This window comes from Eriocheir sinensis, chromosome 7 (genome assembly GCF_024679095.1).
Source record: "Eriocheir sinensis breed Jianghai 21 chromosome 7, ASM2467909v1, whole genome shotgun sequence".
In the NCBI taxonomy this organism is placed as follows: domain Eukaryota; kingdom Metazoa; phylum Arthropoda; class Malacostraca; order Decapoda; family Varunidae; genus Eriocheir; species Eriocheir sinensis.
In genome coordinates, this window is record NC_066515.1 from 15553077 (window position 1) to 15580694 (window position 27618).

The 27618-nt window shown below is 44.2% G+C and overlaps 1 protein-coding gene across 4 annotated transcripts in view; it reads left to right on the forward strand.

The window, feature by feature from the left end:
- LOC126992873 (glutamate receptor 4-like) overlaps positions 1–27618 on the forward strand; it is a 100680-nt gene that overhangs the window by 18951 nt on the left and 54111 nt on the right. Inside the window, exons 1-5 of one of the 4 annotated variants that reach the window (XM_050851698.1) lie at positions 4812–5002; positions 6981–7081; positions 15126–15216; positions 18329–18487; positions 19949–20025. In XM_050851698.1, the coding sequence (XP_050707655.1) occupies positions 4949–5002; positions 6981–7081; positions 15126–15216; positions 18329–18487; positions 19949–20025 (482 nt within the window). In that variant the 5' untranslated portion in view covers positions 4812–4948. Of the gene's footprint in view, positions 1–4811; positions 5003–6980; positions 7082–15125; positions 15217–18328; positions 18488–19948; positions 20026–27618 lie in introns of those variants that run through there. The other 3 variants (XM_050851709.1, XM_050851712.1, XM_050851719.1) reach the window with 3 other exon arrangements.

Below are 27618 nucleotides of genomic sequence, written 5' to 3' on the forward strand. Positions count from 1 at the left end.
TAAATCAGCTTCCCTGAGGCTGGGCGTTCTGTACTGTCTCCGCCAGTTCTTCTCCCCTGCACAGTTGCTGTCCATATACAGGGCCTTTGTCCGCCCTCGTATGGAGTATGCATCTCATGTGTGGGGGCTCCACTCACACAGCTCTTCTGGACAGAGTGGAGGCTAAGGCTCTTCGTCTCATCAGCCTCCTCCTCATACTGATTGTCTTCACCTCTTAAATTCCGCCGTAATGTTGCCTCTCTTCTCTATCTTCTATCGATATTTCCACGCTGACTGCTCTTCTGAACTTGCTAACTGCATGCCCCCCTCCCATGGCCCCGCTGCACTGACTTTCTACTCATGCTCATCCCTATACTGTACAAACCCTTATGTAAGAGTTAACCAGCATCTTCACTCTTTCATCCCTCACGCTGGTAAACCTGGAACACCCTTCCTTCATCTGTATTTACTACTGCCTAAGACTTAAACTCTTTCAAGATGAGGGTATCAGTACACCTCTCCTCCCGAAACTGACAGATCTTTCGGCCACATCTTTCTTTGTAGGATCAGTTAGTAGCGGGCTTTTTTTATTAATGTTTGCTTTTTGTGTGCCCTTGAACTGCCCTATATATATATATATATATATATATATATATATATATATATATATATATATATATATATATATATATATATATATATATATATATATATATATATATATATATATATATATATATATATATATATATATATATATATATATATATATATATATATATATATATATATATATATATATATATATATATATATATATATATATATATATATGTTATATATATATATATATATATATATATATATATTTATATATATATATATATATATATATATATATATATATATATATATATATATATATATAGTATATATATATTTTTTTTTTTTTCAGCACATATAATAACTCAAGGGCAGCAACAAAAGAGAGGTCAATTTCAGATGGAGAGGTGTCTTGATACACTCTTCTTGAAAGAGGTAAAGTCATAGGCAGGAGAAAATACAGACGAAGGAAGGCTGTTCCAGAGTTTACCACTGAAGGGGATGAAAGAATGGAGATGCTGGTTAACTCTTGGAGGGAGAGGCATGCAGTTAGCAAGTTCAGTAGAGCAGTCAGCATGAAAATATCGATAGAAGATAAAAAGAGATGCAACATGGCGGTGGAATTTAAGAGGTAGAAGGCTGTCAGTAAGAGGAGGAGAGCTGATGAGACGAAGAGCCTTGACGCTGTGTGAGTGGAGCCCCCCCACACGTGAGATGCATACGCCATACGAGGGCTGACAAGGCCCTTATATATGGAAAGCATCGGTGCGGGGGAGAAGAACTGGCGGAGACGATACAGAACGCCCAACCTCGAGGAAGCTGATTTAGTAAGGGAGATGTGAAGTTTCCAGTTGAGATTTTGAGCTAAGGATAGACCGAGGATATTTAGTGTTGAAGAAGGTGACAGCTGAGTGTTGTCGAAGAATAGGGGATAGGTGTTTGGAAGATTGTATTGAGTTGATAGGTGGAGAAATTGGGTTTTAAAGGCGTTGAAGGACACAAGGTTCCTTTTACCCCAAACGAAAATGATAGCAAGGTCTGAGGTTAAGCGTTCTGCAGCCTCCAGTCTTGTAATTCCTGGTGAGAGGGTCTTCTGTTGAAAGAAGTTGAATAATGCAGAGTGGAGTCGTCAGCGTATGAGCGGATTGGACAGTTTGTTATAGAAAGAAAATCATTGATGAATAACAGGAAGAGAGCGGATGATAGAACAGAGCGCTGTGGAACACCACTGTTGATAGGTTTAGGGAAAGAACAATGACCGTCTACCACAACAGAGATAGAACGGAAGGACCTGGTCGGTGTAGTAGTGGGCTGTGATAGTAGACTGTTGGGGCATCACATCCACGCATTGAGAATTGAAGAAGATGGTGAAAAGGCGCTTCCGACTGCGAAATCCTTCCTTCAAAATTTGAGGTCGAGGCTCTTCATCACCCAACCACACCATGTTGGACTGTTTGTCTCGGGTGGTGAAGAAATAAATCCAACACTCATCTCCAATGTCAACATCCAAAAACCGTTTCGGTCCATTTGGCTCAAATTCCGCTAGCCAGAGACGACAAATTCGCACCCGTTCGATCATTTGATCTTCCGTCAGCAATTGGGGTATCCATCGAGCACACTTTTTCCTAAGCCCTAAATGTTCATGCACGATGTCATGTGCACTCCCATAACTGACGCCAAGCTCCAAGGATAAGAACTTAAGAGTTATAGTTGGATCTTCGTCAATGACGGACCGCGCACGGATCATTGTTGCTTTGGTCACAGATGTCCAAGGGCGTCCAGAGCGCTGTTCATCTTTCAGTTCAGTTTTTCCTGCTGTGAAAGCGTGAATCCAGCGGGAAACAGTTTCAAGTGATGGAGTAGATTCAGGATAAACTTGCAATAATTCCCCTCGAATATCTGTTGCCTTCTTCCCCAGTTTTCACATACTGAAAGTGTAGAACCTACAGCTTTCTTTCGAGAAATCTACTGTTTCCGGTCAGAGAGCAAAACCAAAACTGACGCATACGCCCGTTACAACAAGACAAAAGCCAGAGAAGCGGCGACAGATTTAAACACGTCAGGACATGCAACACTCCACTCCTCTCGCTCCGCGCTCACTCCCAGCGCTCAAGAAGGTTTTCGTGTTACGGCTACAACTGTCATTACTTTCTAATCGCCCCTCGTGTGTGTATGTATATATATATATATATATATATATATATATATATATATATATATATATATATATATATATATATATATATATATATATATGATCTTCTTTCCATAACAAACTGTCCAGTCCACTCGTACGCCGACGATTCCACTCTGCATTATTCAACTTCTTTCAATAGAAGACCATCACAACAGGAAGTACACGACTCCAGACTGGAGGCTGCAGAACGCTTAACCTCAGACCTTGCTATCATTTCCGATTGGGGCAGAAGGAACCTTGTGTCCTTCAATGCCTCAGAAACTCAATTTCTCCACCTATCAACTCGACACAATCTTCCAAACACCTATCCCCTATTCTTCGACAACACTCACCTGTCACCTTCTTCAACACTAAACGTCCTTGGTCTATCCTTAACTCAAAATCTCAACTGGAAACTTCATATCTCCTCTCTCGCTAAATCAGCTTCCTCGAGGTTGGGCGTTCTGTATCGTCTCTGCCAGTCCTTCTTCCCCGCGCAGTTGCTATCCATATACAGGGGCCTTGTCCGCCCTCGTATGGAGTATGCATCTCATGTGTGGGGGGGGCTCCACTCACACAGCTCTTCTGGACAGAGTGGAGGCTAAGGCTCTTCGTCTCATCAGCTCTCCTCCTCATACTGATAGTCTTCTACCTCTTAAATTCCGCCGCAATGTTGCCTCTCTATCTTCTATCGATATTTCCACGCTGACTGCTCTTCTGAACTTGCTAACTGCATGCCTCCCCCTCCGCGGCCCCTGCACTCGACTTTCTACTCATGCTCATCCCTATACTGTCCAAACCTTATGTAAGAGTTAACCAGCATCTTCACTCTTTCATCCTCACGCTGGTAAACTCTGGAACAATCTTCCTTCATCTGTATTTCCTCCAGCCTACGACTTGAACTTTTCAAGAGGAGGGTATCAGGACACCTCCTCCCATTTGATCTTCCTTTCGGCCACCTTTTTTTTTTTAGGAGCAGCGAGTAGCAAGCTTTTTTTTATTATTGTTTTCTTTTTGTGTGCCCTGATGCCTATATTGACAGCAATATATATATATATATATATATATATATATATATATATATATATATATATATATATATATATATATATATATACATATATATATATATATATATATATATATATATATATATATATATATATATATATATGTATATATATATATATATATATATATATATATATATATATATATATATATATATATATATGTTTGCACGGCCAAGGTGTTTCCCAATGGGTCGTGAGTTTATTATTATAAAATATTGCTAAAGCTAACACACTGTTGGCATATTTAAGAAAAGTAGATATTTTTTCTTTTTTCGTTTTGGCTTATCGTGCCGGTAGGCTCTCTTAGTGGGGCCAGAGGGTCGGCTAGGTCCCTTGTGTCGCTGGCGTTTATAGTGGCGCCATCTTGCTTGGCTCACGCTGTCGCTCGGAGCTAATCTTTGATCCTCTCTTTTAGAGAGAGGATTTTGAGTCCGGGTAGATAGATGGTCTTCAGGTAGTCTTACGCCACTCGGCCATAATTGAAAAATACCCGCTTGTGTCGGCGGGCGCGACACAAGCCTTCGTCCTCTTCGACGTGGCGCCGACAAGCTAACAGATCAGCCCCCGCCTCTGATAATCATTTTTATGTACTTTTCTTTATTTTCCCTTCGGCACTTGATCTGCCTTTTTATTAGCGTGAAAGAAAGAAATGAGAGAAAGAGACGCTGGATAGAAAGAGAGAATGAATATCGGCTTGAAATGCCTTAAAAGAACCACCTCGACCGACAAAGCCAAACAAAGTACATCATGTTTTGCTGACCGGTCATGTGAAAGAAGAGTAAGGTCAAAGATGAAGTCAGGATGGAGAAAAAACGGGAAGAAAGCTTCGTTTAGAAATGCCACGAAAGAATTATTGCTACTGACAAACCTAATCAAAAACATCCGTGATTACATATATTATCCACGGTGCCGTGATTAATCAGAGCCATATGAATCACATCTGGCCTACCTTTGCCGCCACTCACCAATCAAACCCCGTTAGGCGGCGCATCTGGCACGAAAAGATACCTTTAGGCAGGCGCAAACAGACGCCTTCTGCCTACAGGTCTAACACTGTAGTTGTGACAACACCACCACAGCCTGATTCACATTGGGGGCAGCTCTAGCGCCGCATGACATGACCATCGAGGCAAACACAGACGATGGCTGCCTTCTCATGGCAGCTCTGCCCGTGAGTAGTTAAGTTAAGACAAATTACTAGTTATGAGGAAAATGAGGAGTGGGTGATGATGGAGGAGTGAAAGGAAGAAAATGGAGAAGTGAGGCACATCTACTTCTGGTCCGGCATGAGCATTGGTTCCACTCTTAATCACCCAACTGGAGCCCAGCCTAGAAGCTGAGCCTGTTCACCAGACTGTTTACGTAAGAGAAAAGTGGAGGAAGCCAAGTGGACGCCCACAGAGATCGTAGCTTGAAAAAGTTGTAAGATCCTGCCATGAGGTACTAAAGATATCAAGAGGGCCGACATGGAAACTTTCCCGTAGAAGCCCCGGGTTTGGCTTCGTAGGGTGGACGAGGACACGCGTCCCCCGGCGTATGCTCCTATCGATTGAATTTTTAAGAAATTGGTGTGACGTTATCAGCTTTCCAATCAGAAGGGACTACTGTATGTCTTTCTTCAAGGACACATTAAATGAAGATCTATGTGAGAGGACTATTAAAAAAAAGATTGAATATTTAAAAAAAAGAGGGCTAAGTCGAGAGAGAGAGAGAGAGAGAGAGAGAGAGAGAGAGAGAGAGAGAGAGAGAGAGAGAGAGAGAGAGAGAGAGAGAGAGAGATTTACATATATAGATTTATAAAGATATTCAGATCACACAAGATTAAATGAATCAGTCGTGCTGCACTGGACCACTGAAGGTGGGAGTTTATTCCATTCTCGCTCTACAACGTTGATGAATAAAAAATTGGGTGCGGTCTGAATTTATTTGTTTACACTTAAGTTTGTGCCATTATTTCTCGTTCGGAACATCTCACCGATCAAAAACAATTTGAATTTGTACACATTCGTAAAGCCGTTGAGTATTTTGAAACATTTTATCAGTTTTCCTCGGAGGTCGCGCGAGGTTTTTCAAGAGAACAACTGAAGGGAAGAGTCTTTCGTCGTATGGTTTGGTGCGCAAAGAAGGGATCGTCTTTGTTGCCCTACGTTGCACACCTAATTTATCAATGTTCTTTGCATGATGGGGAGACGAAAACTGTACCGCATATTCCAAGCGGGGTCCGACTGAATTATTGTACTGATGAAGTATTACATCTTTATTCTTGAATGACAGCTTTCTCTTAATGAAGCCCAGCATTCTATTAGCTTGGCTAGATGCATCAATGCACTAGGGTAGGCAGTGGCTGAGTGGTGAGAATGCGGGCAACGGATTCACCACGCCATGGACAACATCGGTTCGAATCCCCACGCTACCACCTGTGATTTTTCAGTCACCGCCGAGTGGCCTAAGACTACCCACATGCTGTCCAGAAACCACCCATCAACCCGGACTCTAGAAGAAACCGTCCAGTGAATCAAGAATGAGTTCCGGGGAGCAGCATAAGCCAAGCATGACTGGCGCCGCTATAAAAAATTGCCTGCTTCATGACGGGCTTGGCCCGACCACCTGGTCCCTGAAGAAAGCCTACAGGCGCTACAAGCAGAGATGTAAAAAAAAAAAAATGGTGTGAAAATTTTAGGTTTGACGCATGCGCGCACGAGATTTACATAGATTTACATAGATATTCACACAGATATTCAGAAGGAGACGATGGGGATTGGCTGTTAGGAAATTCATTGGGAATTCCGAATCATGACTCAGGTCATCCCAGGCTAGTACACGCAGCTGCTAGTCAGCAAGTGCGCGGCGCGGGTGGGGCGGAGATACCACTTGAGACATGGAAATATTTAATAACTACACGGAATTACTGATGTTGTGTGAGTGTCTTATACAGATTTCTACGTGAAAAATATACTATAAAAGAAGTATAGTAGTAGTTAAATTAGTCCTTAGCCATTCGGCGAAGCACAAGCCGATCTCTGTGACAGGCAGCTGTTACAGGGCGAATAGAAGAAAACGCCAAAATGGAATAATGAAATTTTCTCCCGGTGATGTCTTGATCGGTCAAGATGTGTCATTCTTTTACGATGAACTTTGTATCTTTCCAGTGGCCGCCATTTATCGACTCCAGTTCGGTTAAGCCGCCCTACAATGTCACGGGAATCATGGTGGACATCATGAATATCATCGCTCATCATCTCAAATTCTGGCAAGTACTATAATTTTTTTTCGGCCTGAAAGACGTAAATGACGCACCATAAGTTTTCGTGCATCGGTCTGTTCTTGAATATTACGTTAATTTATGCGGATAACGTATAATACTGTAAAGCGGCAATTTCAACAGTTACTTTAGTTGACTCCAGCTTCCCGTAGTCGTATTTGTATAAAGTTATGTGTAATTTCAGCAAAGGTTTCTTACTATTATAAAATATAAACTAAAACAATTCCACAAAGGAAAGCCAATGGAATGATAATAGATGAGTAATTTCTGCATTGTATATTCGTAGTGGAGGCGACATTTTATTATCATTTTAAAGTCTAAGTTTAAGGGGGGGGGGGTAAGGTCCAGTCAAACACTGTTCACTTTGTATGTTTATTCTTGAAAGTATGTACATCTTGCTCGGTCGTGATCTCGGATGAGATTCGTCGCTAGCTGCTCCACTCACCCCTCGGCTCGCCACTCTGCCGACTCACCGCAGTCAACGTGGCTCGCTCTGCTGATGGGTTTCAAAGTAATCTTACATCTCCGCCCCCGCAAGTGAATGGTGCATGGTATCATGAACGGATGCCAGGTATACTCCCCCATGGATATTTTACCATCCGGATGTTTTCCACCCTGACAGCTTTCCCCCTGAACATATTCCCCTCTGGTTATTTCCCCTTCCGGACATTTTCCTGTCTTTCATTGATCTATTTGATAAGAGTTTATGGGGAGCGTCCGCCATAAATATTTCAAAACAATCGAAAAAAATTGAAAAAATCACACGTCTTCGTACACGCCTCGGCTACGTTGTGGCAAAATATTATGAAGAAATAAGCAAAAATGACCAAGCTATGGCTGAATTCCCGCCCCTCGCCCTCCTCCGCTCGTCACTTACGTCACTCTAAAACACTTCCCTGCGCCATGACGGGCTGGGAACGAGAACGACTACCATTCAGGCTCCCGGGCGGAGTGGAAAAATTTGGGCGGCTTTTCCGATACCCTACGCCCCTGTCCACCCAGCAGTGAATGGGTACCAGGTATTAATCGGGGGTTGTGTCCCGTCTCCTGGGATCTGTTCCCTTCTCCTATAATTCCTTCCCCCTCTTGTCTCTCTCCGGCATATGACCACATATGTTGCGTCGACTAAACGAAACTTTCTAACCATTCAGGCCCCTCAAGAAAGCCTATTGGTGCTATAGGGTGACAAGTGACATAAAAGGAAATTTAAAAAAATAAAGAGCAAAAAAATAAAAACAAAATAAAGATAAATAAATCAAAAGCTATTTTCATTCAGGTCCATACATCGTCATGTTTCAGCGTAGAAAATAGCCTAAAAAAATATTCGTATGGTATCTTGAGGCAAACTAGCATTTGTGATGGCCTTGGAGACAGCAGAGCTGACACATACATCAGTCAACCCGGAGGAGCCAGAGATTATTTTCGCATTTCGGCTCGATTTCCAAGAGGACACCATCAGACACACGAAGTCCTTCAAAACAAAGATAAAACTGCAATTCAGTAAAGAATACCAAACGCGAAGGCATCTAGATTTAAAGAGCGAACTCTATAAATCCGCGGAATTTAACTCGTTTTAGAAAACAGGATTAAATTCAGTTTTTCGGAAATTCCGTCGCCGCTATTTGACCGATCTTAATTGAAAATACATCATTGAAAAGAGGAGCTGAAGCGCAAGCTTTTCATCATGAATTTTCTTTACAATCAAGGGACAATTCTCGGAAAAGTATAATATCTTTAGATTCACCATCAAAATTGAAAAAAAATCTCATCATTCAACAAAAGCAAAATTGAAGAATTTTCCATGATGAATCTTTTGGATTTTGCTTTAGGTTTCTTTGGTATTTATTTCAGCAGCGTAGGTCATTAGATGAGAGAGGAATTTCGAGTTGAAGTTTGTTAAAAAAAAGTACATTTTATTTTTTCCTGCTATTATGCATCGACTTATAGATTTGAAAGTAAGCGTTTATTACTTCCTCATAGGCATACATTTCACATGAATATAATCAGAACCATACGTTAATTATTTAAGACATGGTGGACGCTCCCCTTAAGTTTCTTTGTGTGTCTGAAGGGATATTTACCAAATAATTATGTCATTGAAGTTCAGAAGTTGTATTTTTCAAATGATACGCTGCCCTCCTCAACGTCAGTCAAGAGTAGAAGTGCTAGGTTATCGAACATATCAATGAAATGTTTGATTTTAATTCTATATTTTATATTTCTGCACAAGACTAAATTTTTGAACTTTCCGCTGTTTGAACAGCATGCAGGGCAGATGTCTCGAAGTATATACGTGATTACAACAAATGGATCAGGAGTAAATCTGAGTTCTTCACATCTGTCTACTGTTGCCTTGATAGCAACGTCATGACTTTGTTGTTGTTTGTTTTGTAGCAAAGCATAAACAGCTTCTTGTTTTACATCCGCCGTTCCTTCTTATTCCGCTGCTGCTTCCTCTTCCACCGTTGCTTCTACCGCCGCTGTTACTACTTTTACAGTTGCCTCTCCTTCGACCGTTGGTTCTTCTTCGGCCGGTGCTGCTGCTTCTTCCGCCTCTGCTTCATCTGCCGTCGCTTCTTCTTCCTCTTCTTCTTTTTCTTTTTCATCTGCTTCTTCTTATTCTTCCGCCGTTCCTTCTTCTTCCGCCGCTGCTTCTTCCGCCGATGCTGCTTCTTTTTCCGTCGTTGCTCCTACCACTTCTGCCACTACTTACTCTCCCGTCGCTGCTGCTTCGCCTTCTTCGTCTGCGCTTCTTTTTCTTCCACTTCCGCCGTTGCTTCTTCTTCCGCCGCTGCTTCCTCTTCCGCCGATGCCGCTTCTTCTTTTGGGGCTGCTTCTTCCTCTTTTTCATCCACTGCTGCTCCTTCTTTTTTTTGACGAAACTGCTTTTTCTTCCGCCGCTGCGACTTTGTCTTCTTCCACTGCCGGTGCTTCTTCCGTCGCTGCTTCTCCCATTTCTGCTTCTTCTGTTGCTCTTGCTTTTTCTTCCGCCGCCGCCTCTTCTCCCGCCTGCGCTGCTTCTTCTTATGCTGGGGTCACACATTCCCGAATATGGCCCCCGATTGCTCCCGAACGTGAAAATCCGTGATTTTTTGTTCATTTGGGAGTTTTTTTTTTTTCCAGCTACAGTTCAAGGGCGCATATATATATATATATATATATATATATATATATATATATATATATATATATATATATATATATATATATATATATATATATATATATATATATATATATATATATACATAGTAATAGGACATAGCTATAGGACGGTAGTTTGAGGGATTGGAACGGTCACCCTTCTTAGGCACAGGCTGTATGAAGGCATACTTCCAGCAGGAAGGAAAGGTAGATGTTGACAGGCAGAGGCGAAAGAGTTTGAACAGGCAGGGTGACAGCACGGAGGCACAGTTTTTAAGGACAATAGGAGGCACACCATCAGGTCCATAAGCCTTCTGAGGATTGAGGCCAGAGAGGGCATAGAAAACATCATTTTGAAGAATCTTTATAACAGGCATAAAAGAGTCAGAGGGGGGATGAGTAGGAGGGATATGCCCAGAATCGTCCAGAGTGGAGTTTTTAGAAAAAGTCTGAGAGAAGAGTTCAGCCTTAGAGATAAATGAGACGGCAATGTTGCCGTCAGGACTGAGGAGTGGAGGGAAAGATGAAGAAGTGAAGTTGGAGGAGATGTTTTTGGCTAGATGCCAGAAGTCACGGGAAGAGTTAGAGAAAGCAAGGCTATTGCATTTTCTATTGATGAAAGAGTTTTTGGTTAGTCGGAGAATAGATTTGGCACGATTCCGGGCAGAAATGTAAAGTTCATGGTTAACATTAGTTCGAAGGCTCTGGTACCTTTTGTGAGATGCCTCTCTATCTTTGACAGCACGAGAACAAGCGTGATTAAACCAAGGCTTTTTAACGTGAGGAGTAGAGAAAGTACGTGGAATGTATGCCTCCATTCCAGAGACAATCACCTCTGTGATGCGCTGAGCACACACAGAGGGGTCTCGCTCCTGGAAGCAAAAATCATTCCACGGGAAATCGGAAAAGTACATCCTCAGGTCGTCCCACTGAGAGTAAGCAAAATGCCAGAATCATCGCCTCTTCGGTGGGTCCAGAGGGTGTACAGGAGCGATAGGACATGACACAGAAATAAAGTTGTGATCGATGGAGCTCAACGGAGAGAACAGTTTGACAGAGTAAGCAGAAGGGTTTGAGGTAAGGAAGAGGTCTAGAATGTTGGGCCTGTCTCCAAGACGGTCGAGAATACGTGTAGGGTGCTGGACCAACTGCTCTAGATCGTTGAGGATAGCAAAGTTGTAGGCTTGTTCACCAGGCTGGTCAGTGAAAGAGGATGAAAGCCAAAGCTGGTGGTGAACATTGAAATCTCCTAGGATGGAGATTTCAGCGAAGGGAGAGTGGATCAAGATGTGCTCCACTTAAGAGTTCAACTAGTCAAAGAATTTTACATAGTTAGTAGAGTTAGGTGAGAGATAAACAGCACAGATGTATTTAATAATAGAATGACAATGAAGTCTTAGCCAGATAGTGGAAAATTCTGAAGAATCAAGGTTGTGGGCACAAGAGCAAGTGATGTCGTTGCGCACATAGGCGCAATATCCAGCTTTGGATTGAAATTTAGGATAGAGATAGTAGGAGGGAACAGAGTAGAGATTGCTGTCAGTAGCCTCAGAAACTTGTGTTTCGGTGAGGAAGAGAAGGCGAGGTTTAGAGGGAGAGAGATGGTGTTCCACAGAATGAAAATTAGAACGAAGACCGCGAATGTTGCAGAAATTGAGAAGAAAGAGGTTCGAGGAGCTATCAAGACACCTCTCGGGTCGGCAGCCAGAAGGGGAGTCCTCCCTGGGGGAATTTGTGGTCCCCCCCCTAGGCGGGGACTCCGAGGCAGGGTGAAGGTGTGCCATTTTGAAATTTGAATTTTGGAAAAGGGTGTGTATGTTGTGTGAATGTAGTGTGGTGTGGATAGAGAGAGGATCTGTCTTTAGAGAGCATATTGAACTACTCTCCGGTATTGGTGAAACAATAGGGAAACGGTTAGTGAGGACATGGGAAGGGTCTTTGGAGGGCTTCAGCTCCCTTTTCACCTCCCATATATACCTCACCGGGAGTGGCTTGCGCCCGTTCGGTAGGTGTCTTCCTACCTACTGTTATAGGGCCCGATGGTTCCCCGATGCATGTGAATCGCCAACACCTACCGAAAGTCGAGCACCTAGCGCCGATAGCTAACGATGATCGAATCATAATCGTATTGCAATACGATGGCGTCTCCGAAGTTCGCAACCGAGTCACGATGTACGCCCCGAATTTCGGGACAACAGGCCACCCCCAGGCCACGCCCCCACAAGATGTTCGTAGCTGAGGGCGTACATCGACGGAGTACAGAGGATATACGTTGACCGTGTCCGGACCCTTCTTGCCACACCCCGAATGTCGGAAACATTCGTAGTGACACCCCGTATGTCGCCAGCTAAAGTGGGCAACTACAAAAGGCAGGAATCCCCCAAACACCATGCACTCAGTTCCCCTGCAGTATCAGCAACATCTCCCGGTCATTCACCATGGAGGACTTTGACATGATAATGTCACTAATAACACCCAATAACGTGGCGAACAGGCGTGTAGTGTACGCCCTCCTGAACTACATCGACGCCATTGAACGAGTGGCAATAGCCAAGGCCCTAATCCTGCAAGACGAACAACAGAAGCAGCAAGCGAAGACGAGGAAGCCTAGATCTGTTTGGGTGCGGCCCTACCTGGAACAAAGAATAGAATATGGCCATTACGACAACCTAATGCAAGAGTTGGCCCGAGAGTGTCCAGAACTGTACAAGAACTTCACCAGGATATACCGCCAGCTATTCGATGAGATAGTGGAACGTGTCACGCCCTACAGTGAGAAGAAACGTACCTGGTGGCGCAAACCCATTCCTCCTGGCCGTGACCCTACGTTTCCTAGCCACGGGGGACTCCTACAAGAGTCTACAATACTCCTTTCGAGTTGCCCACAACACCATAAGCCAGATAGTACCAGAGACCTGCCGGGCCATTATAGCTGTGTATGGTGACGAGGAGCTCAGGACACCCCAATCCCCTGATGAGTGGAAAGAAATCGCCCGTGGTTTCGAGGAACGCTGGAACTTTCCACATTGTGTTGGTGCTATAGACGGGAAACATATTCGCCTCCGCAACCCTTCCCTTGGTGGCACATACTACTTCAATTATAAGAAGTTTTTTCTCAATTGTTCTCCTGGCCATTGCTGACTCAGCATACAAGTTCCTCTACGTCGACGTGGGTGCCATTGGGTCAGAGTCGGATGGTGGTGTTTTCCCACAGAGGTGTTGTCTAATGATCCGGTGTAGGTGTCCTCTCTGGTTCCCCCATAGTTGTGGTGATGGTGGATGTGGTGGGGTCGGCAGGCTGGAAGGTTGTAGAGGTTGCTGTTGTGGGGTCGTCTGCCTGCGAGGTGGGTGTGTTGGCAGTGGTTGTGGCTCTCCGCAGCTTCCTAACTTCCATCCTCCTCATCATGGTACAATGGTGCACGGGATGGTAGGGTGGCACACAGGGACTGATGTAGTAGGCGGTGAAGGGGCTAGAGTTGGCTGGAGAGAGGTGTTGTGGTGTGCGATGTTCGGCTCCGGTGAGAGGAATGTCGTCAAGGGTCGCCGTGGTTCCTTATATACCCCCCAACCGCTTTTGCCGGCTTTTACGCGCCACAAAAGGAGCGGCGCTTTTGCCAGATTGCTCGCGAACTTCGGCATTATTTCCGAAATTCGTCGTGCCGCCACTGACGTGTCTCTGCCCCGAACTTCGGTGTGCCACCCCGAAGTTCGGGGATGGTGTTACGATGTTCGGCGTCGATGTTCAGATCATCGTTAATATAGCGCCGAACTTCGGGAAAAACTCACGATGAATGACAATTTGGGGCAAGCGGGCCGATCGTTTTGTGCAGTTCAAAGCGGTCGGGGCTGCGGGCTTCGCGCCAAAATTCCTCCCGACCCTCGTGGCCTCTCCCGGCCCTCGTGGCAACCCTACCGAACTTACACATTTTTCATTTCGAATTTCGTTACATACCCATTCGATGTACGTAATCGGTTGCCAACTACTATTAAACGTTTCTTCGGGAGCAATCGGGGCCATGTTCGGGAATGTGTGACCCCAGCATTATTCTTCCGCTGAGGCTGCTTCTTCGGCCGCTGCTACTTCTCTTTCTTCCGCCGTTACTTCTTCCTCCGCCGCTGTTTCCTCTTCCGCCGCTGCCTTTTCTTCTTCCGCTGAGGCTTTTTTCATTTTCAACTGGTCATTCTTGCCTCCCATGCCTATTCTAACGCCGTTGTTTCTTCTCCCGCTGCTTTGCCTCCGTCACTTTAGGTTCTTCTTCCTCCGTTGCTTCTTCTTCCTGCAGTTGCTTCCTCTTGCGTCATTCCTGCTTCTTCATCTTCCACTGACGTTGCTTCTTCTCCGCCATTGCTGCTGCTTCTTCTTCCTCTTCCGCCGTCGCTTCCTCTGCCGCCCCTGTTTCTTCTTCTTTTACCGCGGGTTCTTCGTCAGTCGCAGCTGCTTCTTCTTTCTTCTTGCTTCTTCTTTCGCCGCTGCTTCCTCATCTGTCGCTGTTGCTTCTTCTTTTTGCGGCGTTATTGTTTTTTTTCCGCCGCTGCTTTTTCTTCCGACGCCGTTTCTTTTACTCGTACTTCTTCTACTGATGCTTCTTCTTAGGCTGCTCCTGCTGCTATTGCATTACTTTACATGCAGTTTATCTTTGATAAGCTGCATTTTTAAATGTAACATTTATGCACTGGCCAGAAATATAAAACGAAGACACTGGGATACCCTATTCCTCAACCATCTACCTTGTTCCAGAATTTCAGGCTTAGAGTACCTAACTCTTTTAACACCATACCCTCTTAGTTGATATTTTGTCCTTGACTTTCGAGGCTCCTAATGCTGGCCGTCGCATCAAGTAAAAGATGTTACTTTTATTTGTAAAGATTACCGCGTTCATCCCGTCAGCTACCGCGTGGCTGCGCCGAAAGGACTGGACTGGGGACGACGACTCGACAACAACACCTTCACCGGCATGCTGGGAGAGTTCCAGCGGCGGGTAAGTGCAGACACACACACACACACACACACACACACACACACATTATTATCATTATTATTGTTACGCTACCCCACACCACACACCATCCACGGGCAGGCAGGCGGCGTGATCCCCAGAACAATCACATGGGCACCGGTCATTGACAACGGCCCACACAGAACACCGAGGGAAGGAGGCACGAGGCAGGGCACAAAGGATACATGTGCAACACTAATTTCTAGTTTAATGACAGGTTCCTCACACAGTACAGCAACTCTCAAGGGCACAGAACAGTTAATCAGGCACACAGAGGCACGACAGACTCGCACACAGCTGAACCCCCGCCAGCCCAGACACGCGTCTTGCTGACACTCGCTTCCGCTCGCCACCCTCAACTAGGGGTGGGCAGGTACCGGTACCAGTACCGGTACTAACGGCACCAGCTAAACGGTACGGTACCGGTACCAGATTGCTCGGTACCAGTACCAGATTGCTCGGATTTATTTATTGGATTTATTGATAATTCTTCATGTCCGATTTTTTTTTTAGGTTGCTAATAAATATTGTTATTGTTATTAGACTATGATCGAGTACATCCATAATAACTATACATGCTATTTTTTTATCGAAAAAATAAATATTCATTTCATTCAGAGAGAGAGAGAGAGAGAGAGAGAGAGAGAGAGAGAGAGAGAGAGAGAGAGAGAGAGAGAGAGAGAGAGAGAGAGAGAGAGAGAGAGGGATATCTCAGCGGCAATGCTCAGTGCCGAGTGATCATGAGGCTTCCGCACCGAGTGATCATGAGGCTGCACCTGGTACTGGTGCCGCGAAGAATCGATTCTTCGCGGCACCCGGTACCGGTACCTGGTGCCGGGAAGCGTCATGATCACTCGGCACTGAGCATTGCCGCTAGTACCGGTACCGTTTGGATCTTAGTGACGCTCGGCGCTCGCCCGCCTCCATGTGGCCTCACGCGGTATGGGCCCTGTGTGGAGACGCTGAGTCACTGCCTCGCTGACCGTCTCCCCAAGTTCCCACCATTTTGTCCTGCTCTTCGTTTCCATCACAGCTCCCGTTTCCATTATTTTATTATTTTATTTATTTATTGGAGTTACTGGATAATTCTTGATGTCCGATTCTTTTTCTTTTTTATGTTTCTAATAAATATTGTTATTGTTATTAGATACATCCATAATAACTATACATGCTATTTTTGTATCGAAAAAATAAATATTCACTTCATTCAGAGAGAGAGAGAGAGAGAAAGTTTTCTTTACAGGAAATTTATTTGGGAATTTCATCAGAAGTCAAGTTAAAAAAATACTCCTTCGGGTACCGGTACCGGTACTAACGGTACCTGAGTTTTCGGTACCGGTACTACCGGTACTCAAATTAATGGTTCTTGCCCATCCCTACCCTCAACTGCCCCTCAGCGCCTCTCGCTCGTAACTCCACTGCCCGGCGGCCACCGGCCGCGGGCTCCCCTCTGTCTCTCGTCCCAACACGTTGAGTTGCACCATGCTAAGCTAACATTGCATCATGCTACGATTTCATCACATTACACATGCAATCATACACATACAGCACATTCGTAACATTATTATTTTCTTTTTTATTATCATTTTTGTTGTTCTTCTTATTGTTGGTATTATTATTATTATTATTATTATTATTATTATTATTATTATTATTATTATTATTATTTATTGTTGTTGCTCTTGTTCTTGTTGCTATTATTATTACTGAGTGAAGGAGGAGGAAGGAATCACGGATGTGTTTGAGATGACTTTGTTTCCTTCCTCCTCCTTTACTCAACTTGTCGAAAAGCTCCTTACATGTCCTTGCATTATTATTATTATTATTATTATTATTATTATTATTATTATTATGATTATTGTTGTTGTTGTTGTTGTTATCAGCGTCCGTCTTGGCCTAGCGGAGAAGGCGATAATTTTTCGTCGTCGGTCTGTAACGCCTAGACAGACAGACAAACAAATTTGTCTGTCTAGGCGTTACAAAAATATCTAAATAACAAATTGATATATACAGGAAAGCTTCCACAGGGGAGCATCTCAAACTGGCTAACTTTTAGAAGTACGCCGATAAGAACTGACATTGGTGGTGAATAAATGAATAAAAAAGAGTAACTGAATGGCGTCCCTCGACCACATGGAAAACCCGCCTGTGCTTCGAGCCGAGACCCTTAACGATTCCAGAGGCAAGCTGACCTGGATGGGAGGTTGTCTGGCAAAACACGTAAATGCTTTAAAAGAGGGTTTCCTGCTTCCCGCCGAGGAATTCCGGACTCTGCTGATACAATCCGATAAAAGTTTACTGCTCCAATAATAACGGCCATCGTAAGAGTATGATTCTCCACAGGGAAACGTGCTGGAACACACATTATTATAAATATTTCACGCGTCACTAGTAGAGCGGAAGGCGATAATGATTTGTTTGTTGTCTGTCTATCAGTCTACTCGTTCGTGTGTTTCTTTATGTTACCAAAATATCTAAAGTAAACGGATTTATACGGCCACAAAATACACATGAGAGCCTGTCTATAGTTGAATATCTCAGGCAGGTTAAGTTTTCGCAGCACCCCAATAAAAACTGACGGAATGATGATAAATAGATATAATGACTGTATGGCTGGGGACAAGCATTTGGTAAAACCCGCCCATGCTTTGAGGGCCGACATTGATTGCTTCCTGAGGGTGCGGAGAGCATTGAGGAGGTGGCCGGCCAATATTATGAATGTTTTCACTGGGTAGCAAGGGGGAAGGACCTCCTCAGACCGATTCCAGTTTCTTCCTTCCCGGGTGGACAAGTTCAGATCCTTGCTGATAAATACAATAAAAAATGGCCAGTGTGGTGTGCGAGATTCTTTGGAGTACGGTTTCATTATAATTTGATTTGTACATTTATAATAATAATAATAATAATAATAATAATAATAATAATGACGTTCACTTTTCTTCCCTTCCCCTCCCGTCTATCCTTTCCTTCCATTCCATTCCATTTCCATCTTTTCCCTCTTCATGTAATTCCTTTTTCATTTACTGTCTTTTTTCTCACCTTGCCTCTTCTGTCGTCCACATACTTTCGCCTTTGTGTATTCTTCACCGCACAGGAGTGGGATATGACCCTCTCCCCTGTCGGCGTCTCCTACACGAGGTACTTGGTGATGGACTTCAGCACGCCGCTCTACATGGACGAAACGTCTGTCGTGTACGCGAGACCTTTCCCCAAGGCCGACGTCATTGGCTTCATCAAACCTTACACTCCTTTGGTAAAGTTCTCTCTACGTTTATTTATATATTATTCTTGTTTTGAATGAAAAAATAAAGGAAAGACTAATATGCGTTGGTACCTAGTGAAGCACCCCCCACCCCCCATTCTCTCTCTCTCTCTCTCTCTCTCTCTCTCTCTCTCTCTCTCTCTCTCTCTCTCTCTCTCTCATGATTATTCAACACTTTTACAAACCAACATTTTGCGAACAAGTTGAATATCATATTATTCAATACCAACTCGACCGTCGCTATCACTATCAGCGTTGATAACTGTATTAATGAGAGTATAATATATATCATACCATTCCTAGTTTTTAAATAGCCACCGATGAAGTTCTTTATGCACCTTACTCCCTCGAAACAAATAAAAGTCCTGGAATAAATAGTATATTTACTTATCTACTTAATTGGGAGCGGTGGCTGAGCGGTTAGCGTTTGGGCCCTGCATTCACCGCGTTCTGGACGACCCGGGTTCGAATCCGCCGCTACCACCTGGAATTTTCAGTCACCACCGAGTGGCCTAAGATCTTACTACCCACATGCTGTCCTGAAGACCACCCATCAACCCGGACTCTTGAGGAAACCGTCCAAGTGAATCAAGAATGAGCTCCTGGGGTGCAGCATGAGCCAAGAAAAGATGGCGCCACCATAAACACTTGCCTGTGCCATGAGGGCTGGGGCCGACCACCAGGACCCATAAGAAAGCCTACCGGCACTATAGGCTAACACGTAAAAAGAAAAAAGATAATTAAATAAATCAAATAATAATAAAATCAAATAAATAAAAAATAATACAAAAATAATAATTCCTCTCACTTTCCTATTTTATAAACAGGAGGGCAAGGTAGTCCATTTTAATTATAAGATTTCTAACGTTACACCGATTTTCAAGAGAGGAGATAAATCCGCCAGGTTTTGCTTTTTCTAATTTTTTTTTTTATCTATTTATTTATTATTATTATTTTTATTCGTTACCTCCTATGCGACGATAGGCTTTCTTGAAAGGGCCTGATGGTCGGCCCCAGCACTGGCAAGTGTTTATAGTGGCGCCATCTTCTTTGGCTCATGCTGACCTTCCGGAGCTCATCGTTAACTTTCTTTTTTAGAGAGATAATCTAGAGTCAAGGTTGCCAGGTAGTCTTCTAGACAGCATATGAGCAGTCTTAGACCACAGTGACTGAAAAATCCCGGCTTGTGGCACCGGGCGGGGCGCCAGGACGCGGCGCCGTCATGCTATCCACTCAGCCACCGCTTACCCTTGACCTTTTTCCATTCATTTAATACGTAAATACATACATACATACATATATAGATAAATAGACAGATATATTGATAAATGTTCATATATATATATATATATATATATATATATATATATATATATATATATATATATATATATATATATATATATATATATAGTTGCGTTTATTCATATATATTTATTTGTTCGCTTTAAGATGTGGGCGTTGCTGCTGTTAAGTGCCGTACTGGTCTCTGGGGTCACTTTATTCCTACAACTGACTCATCACGCCCAGTGAGTTACCATTCGTGTGTGTGTGTGTGTGTGTGTGTGTGTGTTTCATGAAGGGATGGGCTGGTGCCGGTACTTGAGGTGGTGCAAGAGGTCCCTGCTTAATTAACTGTCCTGGTAACGGCTCCGAACGTCTCAGTGCCGGTACCGCAGAGTGCTTGCGCCGGCCGTCCGAGAATAGCGGACCTCGGGGGCACAGACACCTCCAAGGTGTCATGCTCAGACACTTAAGTGACGGGAACCTCTTCGCCACGAGGTTCGCACCGCTGGGCTTCCGACCTGCCAGGCGTAGGTTGTCGCCATGAGTGGGAATTCATATTGATTTTTGATGTAGGGAAAGAAAGCAGTGGTATCTGTCATTCCGTGGTATGACGCTGACAGGCTAAGTCCCGTTCACACATTCACAAGTGTGATACCGAGTACAGCTTACTTGGTACTCGTTGCACGGTCGTCATCCTACTTGGCAACACTCGTGAACATTCGCAACATGATCATCAGACTCGTAGCATTGTTGTGCATATGCGTGAGGTCGACCCAAACTTTCAACATGTTTTAATTTTTGCCACTAATGAGGTACGCACTTTGGATGCGTACGGCAGCCATAGAGTGGTCGTAGCGACTCGAAACGGTTATTGTAAACTCGCAACGGATTATTCTATACTCGGGCATATTCGTTGAGGTAAGAAAAGTAGATTATAATCTTACCTTTGACATCTTATATTGGATGACAGTAATGAAATAAATGGTGTTCACCTGCTGACTATGATTCCGAGGGCGCTCCCCACCACACGCCGTGCCCTGGATAGTCGGTAGTTGAAGATGCGCTCTGGTCTTAATATGCTACGGTATGGGAAGGGCTTCATCATCCATTCCCTTAGTGGCAATGCATCACCTCCCCTAAAAATATCAACGGTGGAGTCCGACAGGACTCTGCTCTATCTCCTCTTATCTCTTCTCGTTCATTGATGATCTTTCCAAAATATACTGTCCTATCCACTCTTACGCCGATGGCTACTCTGCACCACGCAGCATCTATTGACAGAAGACCCTCTCAACAGGAATTATAAGACTCTAGGCTGGACGCTGCGGAGCGCTTGCTTCCTTTTTCCGATTGGGGCAGGAGCAACTTGTGTCGTTCAATGCCTCAAAAACTCAATTTCTCCACCCATCAACTCGACACAGTCTTCCAAACATATCTCCCCTATTCTTCGACAACACACCTCTGTCACCTAAAATTTACATTTTCGGCCTGTCCTTAACTCAAAATCTTAACTGGGGCGTTTCCTTTAATTTTTGTAAAAAAAAAAATCTTTATGGTTCCTTGAGTACCTTAGGGCTTATGGGTGACTTCAGTAAAGCAACTAGTATCATAACTTCACCGTATTTTTTTTTTTTTTTTTTTTTTTTTTTTTTTACGTCGTTGCCTGTTGCGCCGGTAGGCATCTTCCTGGTTGGGCCTGATGGTCGGCCCAAGGCTTCTTCCAGGTGGGGCCTGATGGTCGGCCCAGCCCGTTCTGGCGCAGGCGAGTGTTTATAGTGGCGCCATCTTGCATTGGCTCATGCTGCCCCCCCGGAACTCGTTCTTGATTCGCTTGGACGGCTTCCTCTAGAGTCCGGGTTGATGGGTGGTCTTCAGGACAGCATGTGGGTAGTTTTAAGCCACTCGGCGGTGACTGAAAAATCCGAGTGGTAGCGTGGGGATTCGAACCCGCGTCGTCCATCACGCGGTGAATGTGGGCCCAGTACGCTACCAGTTCGGCCACCGCCTACCCATGAAGTATATAGAGGGGTTGCACGTGACGTCATCAGCAGCGATCGGCTGATCACTTCTCATGCAGCTGCCCCGCTGTAAGGGCGGCAGATAAGGCGAGAGAGCTACGTCCTCGCTTCCGCTGCCCTTGTTAGCCCCGGAATAAGGTATCTAGCCCCCCAAGGAGTGGAATGCAAACAAAACAACACTTGAAAGACAACTAGTTTATTTGACCCACAAACACACCCGACAAACAAATGTACATATAACTCCCCCGGCCCGTACGGTCGCTTAGCTAGCTTGCATCATCCCCCACAAACTAATACGTGCACTGGTGATTAACTTTTAAGATGTAGGGGAAGCACTAGCTTAGCTAAGACGTACCTGGGGACTCGGGTTTGTATTCTCAAAAGATGGAATCAGAAGACTGGAGGGAGTCGAAGGGTAGCCCACGCCGTTCGACTTCCCAGGGAAAGAGCAGCAGACAGAAGAGCGATCTGGTACCGGTGTGGAGTCTGGCTGTGTTCTGGCTGTAGACGCGCTGGCTGGTTAAGAGGCAACTTCTCATCGGCTTCAATGAAGCAACCAGCTGAAGCTCTGAAGCACCCCTGAATACGGTAGAGGGAACGAGCGGTCGGCCGAGGGCGATCCAACTAGCCGACACTCCCTCACGCGCGTTCAGGCCAATGAAACAAGCACTCTGCTCGTTCAGGAAGCATGGAAAAGTGGTTGCCTTGACACTCGCAAAGGCCCGCCATTTTGGGAGGCACATATTTACCGCAAGAGAGCTCCTCAGCTTTTCCTCGCCATGTTACTGTGTTGGTGTTTGTGTTAGTGGCCCATCTATTACTGTGTTGGTGTGTGTGTTAGTGTCTATCTATTACTGTGTGGGTGTGGGTGTTAGTGACCCATCTATTACTATGTGGGTGTGGGTGTTAGCGTCCCATCTATTACTGTGTGGGTGTGGGTGTTAGTGTCCATCTATTACTGTGTGGGTGTGGGTGTTAGTGGCCCATCTATTACTGTGTGGGTGGGTGTGTTAGTGGCCCATCTATTACTGTGTGGGTGGGTGTGTTAGTGGCCCATCTATTACTGTGTGAATGTGGGTATTAGTGTCCATCTATTACTGTGTGGGTGTGGGTGTTGGTGTCCATCTATTACTGTGTGGGTGGGTGTGTTAGTGGCCCATCTATTACTGTGTGGGTGTGGGTGTTAGTGGCCATCTATTACTGTGTGGGTGTGGGTGTTAGTGTCCATCTATTACTGTGTGGATGTGGGTGTTAGTGTATCTATTACTGTGTGGGTGTGGGTGTTGGTGTCCATCTGTTTCTGTGTGGGTGTGGGTATTAGTGGCCCATCTATTACTGTGTGGGTGTGGGTGTTGGTGTCCATCTATTACTGTGTGGGTGGGTGTGTTAGTGGCCCATCTATTATTGTGTGGGTGTGGGTGTTAGTGTCCAGCTATTACTGTGTGGGTGTGGGTGTTAGTGTCCATCTATTACTGTGTGGGTGTGGGTGTTAGTGTATCTATTACTGTGTGGATGTGGGTGTTAGTGCCCATCTATTACTGTGTGTTGGTCCATCAATTTTTTTTTTTTTTTTTTTTTTACAACAAAGGAGGCAGCTCAAGGGCACAGAAAAAAAAAAAAACCGCTAATCGCTGCTCCCATAAAAGAACCAGAAGAGGTGGCCAAAAGCAAGGTCATATTCGGGAGGAGAGGTGTCCTGATACCTTCCTCTTGAAAGAGTTCAAGTCGTAGGCAGGAGGAAATACAGATGAAGGAAGATTGTTCCAGAGTTTACCAGCGTGAGGGATGAAAGAGTGAAGATGCTGGTTAACTCTTGCATAAGGGGTTTGGACAGTATAGGGATGAGCATGAGTAGAAAGTCGTGTGCAGCGGGGCCGTGGGAGGGGGGGAGGCATGCAGTTAGCAAGGTCAGAAGAGCAGTCAGCGTGGAAATATCGATAGAAGATAGAAAGAGAGACAACATCGCGGCGGAATTTAAGAGGTAGAAGACTATCAGTAGGAGGAAGAGACCTGATGAGACGAAGAGCCTTCCTCCACTCTATCCAGAAGAGCTGTGTGGGTGGAGCCCCCCCACACGTGAGATGCATGTGGGTGGGTGTGTTAGTGGCCCATCTATTACTGTTACTGATAGGTGCTACACTGCCACTCGCGGTAGGTAGACAGGGGCTGCCAAGTATAGGCCAGTGGGCTTTTTGCGAACCCCTTACGTTCTTATGTTCTTACTAAACACTGCTCGGGGATGCCCGAGGTTAAATTAGTCGTATATTCATTGTTCTTATCATCAAATATATCTTGAAGTTTGATAATAAATGTATATACTGTATGTCCATCATCATTTGGCAGCCTAATGGATAGTTGTATTATGAAGCCTAACTTCACTGTCCAGAGTTTTTGCATATTCACTTATATTGTGATATAAAGACTGGAGGCACAGGTCAGCCATCATCAGGGGGCAGGGGCTCAGCTGATCGGTTTTGCCTCACAATATGGCTGACAGTTGTTTTTCCTAAAACAAAAGCGAAGCGGTGTGACGTCATTGTAACCCCTCTATACGTAAGAATTGACTGTTTTGGACCCCACCCCCACGCGGACCGTGCTCCAGGACACTCGAGCGCGTCACCTCTCTGTTTTAGATATCTTTCAAGCATTTTCTCGCTTTTTTCTAGGAAATTGGGCAATATATGAGACTGTGTCATCTGTGGGCGGAGTTTAGCAAGCAGGTTTGGTATTGGAGAGGCAAGACTACGCTGCAGCATTTGTCTACCTCAATACTTATTTTCATTTACCCAGCAATGCCAAAGGCTTTCAAAAAGACCCTTGATATGCAGGGGATGAAGGGAAACTGAACGAACTACGGCCAAGGAAGGAGAGAGGGAGACAGGAGGAAAAGGAGGAGAGTTAGCCGTCACCTGTGTGGTCCGTCACACTGTCTCTGATGTCACCACCCTCGCCTGTCCCTCATCTGTTGCTGGCACCTCTTCAACACCTGATACACCACCATCTGTTGCTGGCACCTCTTCAACACCTGATACACCACCATCTGTTACTGGCACCTCTTCAACACCTGATACACCACCATCTGTTACTGGCACCTCTTCAACACCTGATACACCACCATCTGTTACTGGCACCTCTTCAACACCTGATACACCACCATCTGTTACTGGCACCTCTTCAACACCTGATACACCACTATCTGTTACTGGCACCTCTTCAACACCTGATACACCACCATCTGTTACTGGCACCTCTTCAACACCTGATACACCACTATCTGTTACTGGCACCTCTTCAACACCTGATACACCACTATCTGTTACTGGTACCTCTTCAACACCTGATACAGCACCAGCTGCCAAGTCTGTACAATCAGTTCCCACCCCCAAAGCTATCACTGCAGGCAAGAAAGCAGAACGCGTCGTTTTAAAATACAGGGACATGGAAAACATGATACATCACCACACAAAAAGCAGCCAAAGAAGAAAACTAGAGTGGATGACAGCGACTACAAGCCAGGATGGTTTTAGGCACCATCCAGGGAACCACTGACTTAAAGCACCAACCTGACTACAATGCGTGAGTGGCGCCCTATGACACCCGCACCTACGAGTGCATAATAACCTCATTAGAGGAGGAGACCAGGTGCCAGAATTCTCTATATGATGTGAAAAAAAAATTTGATGACCCATCAATAACATACCAGTGAGTTCTTGGGGACAAATAACTTTCCAATGTGATTTCTGGCAAAACTTTTTTCACATAAAACATTTACACTACAGAAAAATTAATAAATATTTTCAAAACGGTTTGTTACACCCAAAACAACAGTGAAAGGACTAAAATCCCACGAGAGTTAATAGTTCTAAGTAAAAACAGCTAATGATATAGCAAAAACTATACCCAGAAAAGAAAACAAAACAAAATTCGAAAAAAATGCATCTATATATTTAATGAAGGTATCTAAAAAGAACGCTCGTGTGAATGCAGCACAGTGGTCAGATTTACTAGAGGGAAAAATTAAATGAAAACCATAAATAGAACTTGTCTCAAAATTAATGTTCCAAAAAGTGGGGTAAAAAATTTTTTTTTTTTAAGCAGAAACTTCTGCTGGTTTCATATCAAACTTGGCATCATATATTATGATAATCCTTAATTTATTGATTAAATATCACAGCTCCTTAATTCAATTTTGAAGAAAAATGGAAACGCGTCCCTTAACTGGAAACTTCGTATCTCCCCTCTCGCCGTATCAGCTTCCTCGAGGTTGGACGTTCTGTATCGTCTCCGCCAGTTCTTTTCCCCCTGTCAGATGCTGTCCATATACAGGAGCCTTGTCCGTCCTTGTATGGAGTCATGTGTGTGAGGGCTCCACACACACAGCTCTGCTAGACAGAGTGGAGTCAAAAAAGCCATTCGTCTTATCAACCCTCGTATGGAGTATTCATCTCATGTTTGGGGGAGGAAGGGATGTCCTCCAAACACTCATCCCTTTTGGACAGAGTAGAGTCAAAGACTTTTCGTCTCATAAACTCCCCTCTTCTTACTGATGGTCTTCTATATTCCGCAGCAATGTTGCATCGCTTTCTATTTTCTATCTATATTTTCATGCTGACTCCTCTCCTGAACTTGCTTTCTGTATGCCTTCCCCCCTCCCGCGGCCCCGCTTCACACGATTTTCTACTCTAGCTCATCCCTATACTGTTTAAATCCATTGTGCAAAAGTTAACTAGCATCTTCATTCTCTCATCCTCGCAATTGATTATATTGGCCACTCTTTTTTACTTCTGTTTATGGGAGCTATTTAGCGAACTTTTTTTTTTTCATTTGTTTTTGCCCTTGAGATGCCTTCTTTACTGCAAAGAAAGTAGTATTAATTGTTGTAGTAGTAGTAGTAGTAGTAGTAGAAGCAGTAGTGATAGTAGTAGTGGTTGTAGCAGCAGTAGTAGTTATTGTTGTAGTAGTAGTAGTAAAAGTAGCAGCAGCAGTAGTAATAGTAGTAGTAGTAGTAGTAGGGGTTAAAGGAGGAGTAGTAGGAAGAAAAACCATTGGTAGTAGTCAGTGAAATGGAAGTAAACAAAATGGAAATAGAAGAAAAACAAATTTGAAGGTGTTTGTTGATTTTCTTATTATAGTTACAATACCTGCGAGCCGACCCGTTGATCCCCAGTAGCAAGGCTGGCACTACGGTGCGGTACGGTGCGAAATACGGTATGGTACAGTTGAAATTTTTATAAAAAGTACAGTACGGAATTACGGTACGATATTTTTCTTAATATTCGGTACGATATGATTATAGGTACGAAAACTTTAGCAAAATTTCGAACCGTACCGTACCACAGGCTTAAAACAAGTGATCATACAAACATTTTTTTTTTTTACTTTCTTGCTCGTTAGCGCCTGGTAGGCTATATTTAGGAGGCCTGATACATGTATAGTCGCTTTGTAAATGTGCCTTTTCAAATTTACTGACGTACCTTAATCCTTTTCTTACAAATATTTTTTCATGTATGTATATATATTTTCCTGATGGTACGATAATGGTACGGAATTACGGTACGGTATTTTTACCGTACTGTACGGTACGGAAAAATAGCTGGGGGTACGGTACGAAATTACGGTACGGTATTTTTTTCAGGTACGGAGTACGGTTAAAAATTCCGTACCGTACCGTACTGCCAGCCTTGCTGCCAGGGAGACGAGGCAACACCACACCCAGGCCACCACTCTCTCTCTCTCTCTCTCTCTCTCTCTCTCTCTCTCTCTCTCTCTCTCTCTCTCTCTCTCTCTCTCTCTCTCTCTCTCTCTCTCACACACACA